We start from the raw sequence: 9,551 nt of genomic DNA, 5'->3' as shown, positions 1-9,551 counted from the left end.
AAAATGCTTGCTTTAATTAATTTAGCCACAGTGATTTGAGTTGGTGGTCTTTCTCCCCAAATCTTTTGGGATTAATAAAACCTGAAAGTCATTGCATTCATTAGATTAACAGTGAACATTAAGGAAAATTCCCAGCATAATTATAAAAATTATAGATAATTATAAAAATTGTAGATTAAAGTATCCAATCCTACACCCAAAGTGTGTTCTTGGTGTTAGATACTGAGAGCTCCTCTCAACCAGGTGTGATCTCATTTGCTCCCTCCCTTGTACTTGAAAGGCTGAAATCAGGGAATCATAGGCAGTGTTCTATAAGGCTTAAGTTCAAAAGTAATGAAACAAAACATTAAGAAATAAATAAAAACTGGGCCTTGTGGCACAAGCTTTTATATTCCAGCACTGGGGGGAGGGGCGGGGTGGGGGAGGGAGAGGCAGGTGGAGGCCGGCTTGGTCTACAAAGTGAGTTCTAGGACAGTCAGAGCTGTTACATTGAGAAACACTGTCTGAAAAATAAACAAACAAACAAATAAATGAAACTCATTTGCGAAATTTTGAATCAGTGATGATTTGAAGTGAAAGTTAAATAAATTATAATAAATAAATAAAGTTAAATAGTTGTTAACTATTTGATTGGTAGAAGTATAAACTGTTACTATGTATGTTTATCTACCTTTTTCTACAATTTTCCAAGAAGGAGAAATGGTGAGCTGGAAAACAACTGAGGCAGAAAACTAGGGCAAGGCCCAATGACAAGTCAAGCTTCATCACTAGCCTAAATCCCACAGAAAGCAAGGCAGCCCTTTCCCTTTCTCAAGATGGCGTCCCTGGCGACAGTGTGGGCACGCGCGCGAAGCGCTCTGGGAGCGGAAGTCGACTGTGCGGTGGCGGTCAAACCGGAAGGGGAGGTGCTGGGGCCTGGAGGAGCGGCCTGTAACGCTGCGGTTGCCGGTGTTTGCGGGTTGCAGGGAGCCGGGCCGGCGGTCGGGCTGTGTCGCGATGCCGGAGCTGGCGGTGCAGAAAGTGGTGGTCCACCCCCTGGTGCTGCTCAGTGTGGTGGATCATTTCAACCGGTGAGCGGGTGGCGCGTGGCGGCCACACGGCGCAGGGCTGCTGAGTCACGGGCGCGCCGGGCATAAACTCAGCGGCCCGGGACACGGGTGGGGGGTAAGCGACCCCAGCGGCTCCACGCCGCGCTGCTCGGAACCCATTGACAGCCTCGCAGCCCCGCCGAGGCCGCCACTCCTGAGCCTGGCCCGCCTGTTGAGTGCCCGGAATCGGGACGATTCTACCCGCCTTGGCCGCGCCTTTTACCAGAACGGCTGGGCGCCGTTTAGGACAGTGTTTCAGTGTGTCCGTGCCTGTAAAAGCTGTCACCGAAATTCTGGTCTGGGAGACCCCGATGGACGATTTTTTGGATGAGGCAGTGATCGTAAACCATCAAGTTTCTAATTGTGATTCTGGTTGGATGGTACCTTTAAAATGTGGATAAGGTGCCAGCTCTTTCCTCTAAAAGTGAGGCAGGTGCAGATTGAGGCCAGCCTCCAGTACACTTGGTTAGCTCACTGCCACCCTTATCTTCTCCAGCGGTTCATCCTGCCAGACCTGTTGCACGTGTTCGGAAGTTTTACAAGATAATTAGTTGAGTTAACAAATATGAAGACCCAGTAGGGAGTCTGTGCTTACTGTAAAGTCGAGCTAGTGCCTGGTCCGAACCAGGCTTTGTGCAGCTAACTCAACCAGAGCCAAAAACAATCTCAAGATAGAGGCTTTTGATTCTGGGTTCAGTTGTATTGCTCGGGATGCCTGGGTCTTAACAGGCTCGGTGGCCCTAATAGATACAGTTTTACTCCCCTGGGATACTAGTGGCCCTAATGGGGTGAGCACTGTTTCAGTTTTATTTTAACACTTGGTAAGAATCAAGTCGGAACAGACACTGCTGGTATCCTATCAAAGAACAGATGGGCTTTAAAGACCCATAGATGAAGTGTCCATTGCCGTGTGGAAACTCATTGTTTGAAGTATTTTCAGTGGTTTAAAGAAAGGGGGTGGGGGGACACATAGCCACCAGTAATACAAAACCCCTTATTTCATTCTGCCTGTGCTGTAAGTTTAAGGTACAGGCTCCATGTTAAGCAAAACACTACAGTTAAACTAGCATGAAACTTGGGGCTGTAAAGCGGTGTACTGTTTGTTTTACCGCGACTTGTACATTTCCTTAGCAGAAAACTAAGTTATTCCAAATACATAATTTGCTAGTGGCTAAAGAAAATAATTCTTTGCAGAGTAATATGCTTTGCTTAGCAGAAAATCATCCAGGAGGTTTGAGATGGAAGTTCTAAAGCAAAAACCTTCTCACCGGTCCAGCCTTTCTCCCAGTGTGGCCTGACTTTCCCTGAGCCCCTAGGTTATCCAGAAGATACAGTACATCTGGAGCTGGTTGGCATGGTGCAGATGTTATAGGGATAATTGGCTGTACCAGAAAACTGGTGCTTCTCTAGGTCTTCATCTCTGGAGAGATTTCAGTGTAGAGAAGAGGGAGAGAGTTTAAAGGAAAACTGAGAAACAGAAAAATAGGCGTGACTTTTTCTCCAAGCAAGTATCTGAAATCTCTAGAAAGTATCGCTTCAGTGTGTGTTGGGATATGTTTCCTTATCTTTAGTCTGGGAACTAACCTGTTACATTTGTTTGTGGACCTTAGTTCCCACATAAACTAAATTGTAACTTTGTTGTTGATACTTGCCACTGAGTAGCAAGTATCCGCTTTTGACTAGTGTCGGAGATTGACCCACTGCTTTTCTCATTCAGAATCGGCAAGGTTGGAAACCAGAAGCGGGTTGTTGGTGTGCTTTTGGGATCATGGCAAAAGAAAGTCCTTGATGTATCCAACAGCTTTGCAGGTAAATAACAAGCTCTTGATTGTTCTGAGCATGGTTAGAGTGTCTCTACTTACAAAACAGTGAACATGTTTCACTCCAGCCTGAAGACCCTATTTCAGAATTGCTGATATGTAGGAAAGGGAGACCAGTGGCTCTGCCCTAGTCCAGAGAGTGGCTGTTTTTAAGTTGCGGTCTCTGTTGTAGCTCCTCAGCTCAGCTGTTGGAGTGCAAGGGCTGCTACAGACTGTACCATGGTGGTGTGGCTGCGTCAGAACAAGCCATCCAGTAGCTTTAAACATCTGAACCCTGGCTTACCAGGACATTTATGCTCAGTGTATTGTTGCTGGAGGGTCTGTGATCTGTAAAAGGACTGTGCAGGGACGGGGCCTTGAGCAAGTCAGAGAGTGTGTGTCCTTTTTAACCCTTTTCCTTGGAGTACCTAAGTCTTTAGCGTTTTAAGAGAAGCTGGAAATGTGGAGGTTTGAATGAAGGCAGTACTGACAGTTTACATGGTGAGGCAGACACCACTGAGGTTCCTCTGGCTGAATTTCTAGCTCCTAGGTAAAGTCTTTCTATTTTCTCTTTTTTTCTCTCTCTCTTTAGTACCTTTTGATGAAGATGACAAAGATGATTCTGTCTGGTTTTTAGACCATGATTATTTGGAAAACATGTATGGGATGTTTAAGAAGGTCAATGGTAAGTCTGAGTGTGTGTGTGTGTGTGTGTGTGTGTGTGTGTGTGTGTGTGTGTGTGTTTAAATCTGGTCTCTGTATATTGTCAAGGATCGATCCACTTAGCTGGACCAAGTGAAAATAGACTGGTAGTGATAGAGAAATGAGGTAGAATGAATAAACCACAGTCACAGTCTGAGGCTGTGTAGACTACCCGGGCTGGAGGCTGTGCTAGCCCTGGAGGCTGCCTGCCCTAGAGCTCCAGTGCTAGCCAGGTGCATTGACGCTACTGAGTGCTGCACACACGGCTCTGGGCCCACCTACCCACCCCACGCCCACGCTGCTCCCTCACGTGTGACTGGACCCTAAGCAAGTCTGGGAGACAGATGTCTCCAGGCTTCACTCTCTTAGAATTCTGTTTTGTAGTTTTAGATTTCAAAGATGTGTCAAGATTTATTTTTGTCTGGAATTCTCAAAAAGGTAGAAAGCCTAAGTAAGTGCTGGTGTTCTTACTGTTTCTGAGTCGGTGGCACAGATCTTGATGAAATAATTAAAACTTACTAAGGTTTTGCTTCCCAGCCAGAGAAAGAATAGTTGGGTGGTACCACACAGGCCCCAAACTGCACAAGAACGATATCGCCATCAATGAACTCATGAAGAGATACTGCCCCAACTCGGTAAGTACACTGTCGTCAGAACACTGTCATCAGAACACTGATGCTCTCTGCCCCTACTCAAGTAAGAGCCTCCTCAGAAGGCCTGGGTAGCCAGGCATGCTTTTGTGTCTCCAAAGCCTTTAGCAGTAATGTGGAGCTGTGTTAATTTGGTGTGACTTAGTATATTTAATGGCACCTGCTGGTGCCATGTACATCTGACTTAATCCTCTCAGAAACTGGATGTTGGCTTTATAAATGAGGAAACCGAAGTGAAGTATGGCTAGAGGGCCAGCAAGGTGGCTGTGTCAGTGAGGAAAGACCCTATCACCAAACCTACAAGGTCTCTGCCTGGACCCACACTAGGAAGAGAGACTCCCACAATTCTGTATATTCTGTGTCTCTATCTCACTGTCTCTGTCTCTGTCTCTCTCTCTCTCTCCTTCTCTCCCTCCACCTTTCTCCTCCCCCCCCCCTTTCTCTCTAGAAAAATGCAATGTTTAAGTGTAAAAAAAATTTTTTTAAGGTTAAGAGTGTAAATTAAAAAAAAGATCTGGTGGGGAGTGAGGTACAGGTTGGAATTTGGACAGGTGAACTGTGGGTCACATGAAATGTCAACTTATTTTCGCTGAATATCCGGCTTGTTTCTGATTGAATGAAGAAAGTGGTGTGAGTAGTCAGAAGAAGTCTTGAAGTTGTACCTTGTGTCAAAAAGGAAGGCTCTTGCTAAGCTGTGTTCTCTGCCAGGTACTGGTCATTATTGATGTGAAGCCAAAAGACTTGGGGCTTCCGACCGAAGCCTACATCTCAGTGGAGGAAGTTCATGATGTAAGTCCTGCTTCGGGCTGCAGAATGGATTAGCAGGTTCTCGGGTGACTTTGGGGGCTTTTTGGTTTGGTTTTGTTTTCTTTTCCATGTTCAACTCAACAACTCTTTCTCTGTAACAAAGAGAAGGTTGAGTGTGGCTAGCAAACCAGCCTTGAGTTTTTTAATCATCAAATTTTAGAAATAGAAAAGGATTGAGGAACCTGCCATCCTTTTTCACTAAAGAAACTGAAGCCTTGGTGAGTGACTGAGGTGAAGCCCAGAGTTGTCATTGAGACCAAACAGTTCAGTGCTTACACCTCAGAGACCTTCACAGCGAGGGAAAGGGAGGTCTGGGAGGCTTCTGCTCTAGTACAGTGGGCAGTGCACTCGTGAGTCCTTCAGACAGGCCCTGGGTTCTCAAACATAGCAAGACAGCGCCATGGTGAGACCTGTGATCTTTGTGGCTGGGATTGCATTGAATAGAGCACTGAGCAGTAGCCAATCTTTCTCTATCCTCAGGAAAGCTGGTTTGGAGCTCTTTGGTAAAGCCTGATGTAGCAGGGTTGGGGGATGGGCACAGAGTATTTATCAGGGTGTCCAGGAGCCTGGTCTTCAGAGTCAGGAGGGATTAAGAGTGTAATACCTCTTCTTTATGGCTTTAGGATTTGAAAAGGGTGTTCTAGGGTGGTGCCCTCCCAGCCTTGCACTAAGCCTTGTCCTGTTCTTTTGCAGCCCTAAGGAGCTAGGTCCAGATGTTGTTTGATGGCATTAAAGCTTTTACCCCTGGTTCCTTACCCGTTGTCCTGAAGTTCTCAGGCCATCCTAGTGTCCAAAGACTAGAGTGACCTTTAGGGAGTCCCCATGCTGCCCTGAATAATATGAGAACCAGCCACACTCCAGCAGGTCCAATGTGTAACGTGACTTGAGAGACTTGCCCAAGGCCCTGGGGCTCACTTAGCCAAACTAGTGGAGCCCTTAAGTCTGAGGAGCCCTCATAAAAGATCATGACCTCTGTTGGCAACAGGGCTGAAAAGTTCCACCATTGAGTCACCAGATGGTGGAGTGACCAGCCCCTCAGTGGATGCTTTTTGGTTCTTTTTTTTTTTTTCCTCGGAGCTGGGGACCGAACCCAGGGCCTTGCGCTTCCTAGGTACGCGCTCTACCACTGAGCTAAATCCCCAGCCCCATGTGGATCCTTTTATTCTACCCTCTAGTTACTCTCTGTCACACTGGGACTACTCGGTCATGTGATCCAGGGGACAGTACGTGTTGGCATGAATGTGCCTCAAGTGCGGGTATTCTGTATTTCCATTCTAGAAATTCTTAACCTGAGTCTTCCGTGCATTGCTCCACCCCACCAGTGTGGGCTTGAGGGAATGCCCCAATTTTCCTTGACAAGAAAGCTTTCCTCAGAGAACAATGTAGTGGCAGCACCATGCAAACAGGCTAGCAGCAAGGTCTGTCTTAGCCTTGAGGGCTTATTTTTCAAAGTGAACCTGACCCCACCATTACTGTGGAAGTCTTCGTCTCATAGCCATGACACGGGCCGACTGGCTGCAAAAGACTCGGGTATGAGGAGAGAAACGTGCCGGTCGGCTTGTTGAAAATAAGTAACGATAGTTAAGCCTCTTCTCGCAGGACGGAACACCAACATCAAAAACTTTTGAGCACGTGACTAGTGAAATTGGAGCAGAGGAGGCTGAGGAGGTTGGAGTGGAGCACTTGTTACGGTGAGTCTGCTAGGGACTCTGCAGCTAAGAGCATTGGCTGCTCCTGCAGAGGCCCAGGTTGCGTTTGCAGCGCCCATGTGGCAGCTCCCAGCCACTGTGACTCTAGTTCCAAGGGATCTCATGCCCTCTTCTAACCTCCGTGGGCTAGGGACATATGTGGCACACCTGTGGAAAAGCAGACGTGCGCACACACGGGGACAAAGAAGTAAATCAGGGTGGGTGTGGGGTGCACACTTAGAATCCTAACACTTGGGAGGCAGAGGCCGGCGGGTCTCTGAATTTGAGGCCAGCTTTTGTTGTTGTCTGATGTTGCTTTCCAGCCTGAGAGTATTACACTCACACACATGTGCAAAATTAAAAATAAAAGTTGCCAACAACCTAGGTTACCAGGAAGTTGTTGTAGATCTGAGCTGTTGTCCCAGACAGTCCTCCATTTGTGGGCATGTAGCCTGATGCTCTTTCTGCCTTTCTTATGGGTTGTTGCAGGGACATCAAGGACACTACAGTGGGGACTCTGTCTCAGAGGATCACTAACCAGGTCCATGGTTTGAAGGGACTGAACTCCAAGCTCCTGGATATCAGGACCTACCTGGAGAAGGTAGCCAGCGGCAAGCTACCCATCAACCACCACATCATATACCAGCTGCAGGACGTCTTCAACCTGCTGCCGGACGCCAGCCTGCAGGAGTTCGTCAAGGCCTTCTACCTGAAGACCAATGACCAGATGGTTGTGGTGTACCTGGCCTCGCTGATCCGCTCTGTGGTCGCCTTGCATAACCTCATCAACAACAAGATTGCCAACCGCGATGCGGAGAAGAAAGAGGGACAGGAGAAGGAGGAGAGCAAGAAGGAGAGAAAAGACGACAAGGAGAAGGAGAAGAGCGATGCGAAGAAAGAGGAGAAAAAGGAGAAAAAGTAAATCGTGTAGCTTTTTTAATTTGTAAATTAAAATCTTATAAACTTAACTCCGTGTGCCACTAGAGGGTCCTTTGTCACATTCAGTGCTTGTTGACAAGCGCTCTCTGCCCTGGTCACCCTTGCTGTGGCATTTTGTGGAGATGAATGGACAGAAGGACCGAGCTCAGCCCTATGCCACAGCGTCCGTTGCATGAGTTGGGGGTGCGGTGGCTCGGGTGTCCCATTGTGAGAACAACGTAATCTGTGGCACTCTCCTTTTATCCTTAAAAGGAATTTTTTCCTGTCTTATAAGATTCAGGGGTCTGTTGGTGGTAATTTTCATAATTGCTAAATGGAATTCATGGACCCCACACTCTGCCACCCAACACTTGAGCTCCGACCCCCCTGAACACCAGACCACAGCACATTTTGGACCTGTAACTCGCATTCTTAGGGCTTGGGGTCCAAGGCCATGTATTGTTTACCTTCAAAGATACAATTAAATGGCTTGGTTTTTATGTCTGCGTTCTAGTGGTTTGTGTTATTTCAAAAGCAAGGGGAATAAATGATCTTCAGCTGCTGCCGCAGGGGGTTCTAAGCACACAGGGCAGCAGGTTAACAGAGTTATCTAAGGACGGGCTGAGAGACGTGCCCCAGTGAGTGTACGCATTAAGGAAGTCGACACAGGCCAACCAGTGTCGCCCAGCTGTCAATTCCCTTTTGCTTTGCTTTTTTGAGACAAAGTTTCACTGTAGCCCTGGCTACCCTCCCAGGTACCATAACTCACCCTGTCAGGTCCTTCCTTAAACACCTGGGATGTCTTTGAGAATTCTCAAGTGTACCCCTTGGTTATGTGAAATGTTCACAAATTTTAAAATGCTACAACAAAAAGTAAGTCAACTAACGCTCCATCAGACGAACAGAATTAAGCCTCAAAGCGATCAGGAGAAATTACCCATAGAGCTGCCAAAGGGCAGTCAGTGCACACATGGGCGTCCACAGTAGAATGGGGAGGGCTGTAGGTAAAGCCTGTGTTTGGGTCACTGAAGTTCACTGAGACTGAGATAAAAAGAGCAAATGACGGTTTTATCTAGTCTAGAGTCCAGATGGATAAAAGAACTGTGTAATGCATAATTCACACGAGGCCCATGTGAGCCCACCCCTGCCTGAGTCCCAGCAGGCTGTGGCTGCTGGGTGGGCTTCAGTGGGGCAGCTGCTGGAACACGGCTGTAAGTCACCCTAACAACTCACCAGGCACACACACCCACGAGTCGTGAAAATAGGAGGGGGTAATAGTGGATACTACCAAAATGTCAAAATGGAGCCAGCGTGCTCTGAAACATGCTGGTAAGCTGAAGAAGAACTAGGCCCCAAGTCAGAGTGAAGATGTGGCGTGGGCTTGCCATGTTTGGAACATGCAGATAGGGAAGAAAGTGGACAGTTAAATTTTTCTCCAGGGAATGAACAAAAATAGACAGTTACGGGGAAAATGGGGATGCCGTGGCCCTGAAACTTGGGGCAGGAAGGTGGAGAGTCATCCAAAGAGTGGATCCTCCATGTAGAAGTGACAGGCTGTGTCCTCTGAGCTGAGCCCTTGCAAAGCAGGCTTAGAAGGCTCTCCTGGTGTCTGGTGAGACTGAAACCATTAAGCTCGTCCCATTCGGATGAACTGGATAAATATAAATTATTGATAAAGGGGAGAGCTGTCTCGATTTATTGTTTAATAGTTTGACCCACATGTGGGCACCAGGGACTGTTCCCTGGGGTTTTCAGCTCCCAAAGAAAGAGTAGTGGTGGATCCCAGCAGTAATTTGCTTGCCTAGCATGTGTGAAACCCTGCATTCATCTCCAGCACAGCCTAAAGAAAATAAAGTGCGTACAGCCAGGACAGACAGATCCTGTGAGTTCAAGGCCAGC

The 9,551-nt window shown here is 47.4% G+C and overlaps 1 protein-coding gene across 1 annotated transcript; it reads left to right on the top strand.

Moving 5' to 3' along the window:
* Positions 1-866: 866 nt before the first annotated feature.
* Positions 867-8,151, top strand: Psmd7 (proteasome 26S subunit, non-ATPase 7). Its single transcript, NM_001107426.1, has 7 exons — positions 867-1,070; positions 2,806-2,897; positions 3,480-3,572; positions 4,127-4,224; positions 4,948-5,028; positions 6,646-6,737; positions 7,224-8,151. The coding sequence occupies exons 1-7, from the start codon at positions 997-999 to the stop codon at positions 7,654-7,656; spliced, it is 963 nt and encodes a 320-aa protein (NP_001100896.1). The 5' UTR covers positions 867-996; the 3' UTR covers positions 7,657-8,151.
* Positions 8,152-9,551: the final 1,400 nt, after the last annotated feature.

The sequence above is a fragment of the Rattus norvegicus genome, chromosome 19, assembly GCF_036323735.1.
Source record: "Rattus norvegicus strain BN/NHsdMcwi chromosome 19, GRCr8, whole genome shotgun sequence".
Taxonomy (NCBI): domain Eukaryota; kingdom Metazoa; phylum Chordata; class Mammalia; order Rodentia; family Muridae; genus Rattus; species Rattus norvegicus.
Note: the sequence above shows the minus strand (reverse complement) of the source record. Positions and strands in the feature narration are given on the sequence as shown.

What these genes read in the sequence shown, in the direction of transcription:
- Psmd7 (NM_001107426.1), top strand. Translation starts at nt 997, where the DNA reads ATGCCGGAGCTGGCGGTGCAGAAAGTGGTGGTCCACCCCCTGGTGCTG. An exon ending in GATGTTTAAGAAGGTCAATG is followed by an intron (nt 3,573 to 4,126) that starts GTAAGTCTGAGT and finishes TTTGCTTCCCAG; the next exon opens with CCAGAGAAAGAATAGTTGGG. An exon ending in GGAGTGGAGCACTTGTTACG is followed by an intron (nt 6,738 to 7,223) that starts GTGAGTCTGCTA and finishes GGGTTGTTGCAG; the next exon opens with GGACATCAAGGACACTACAG.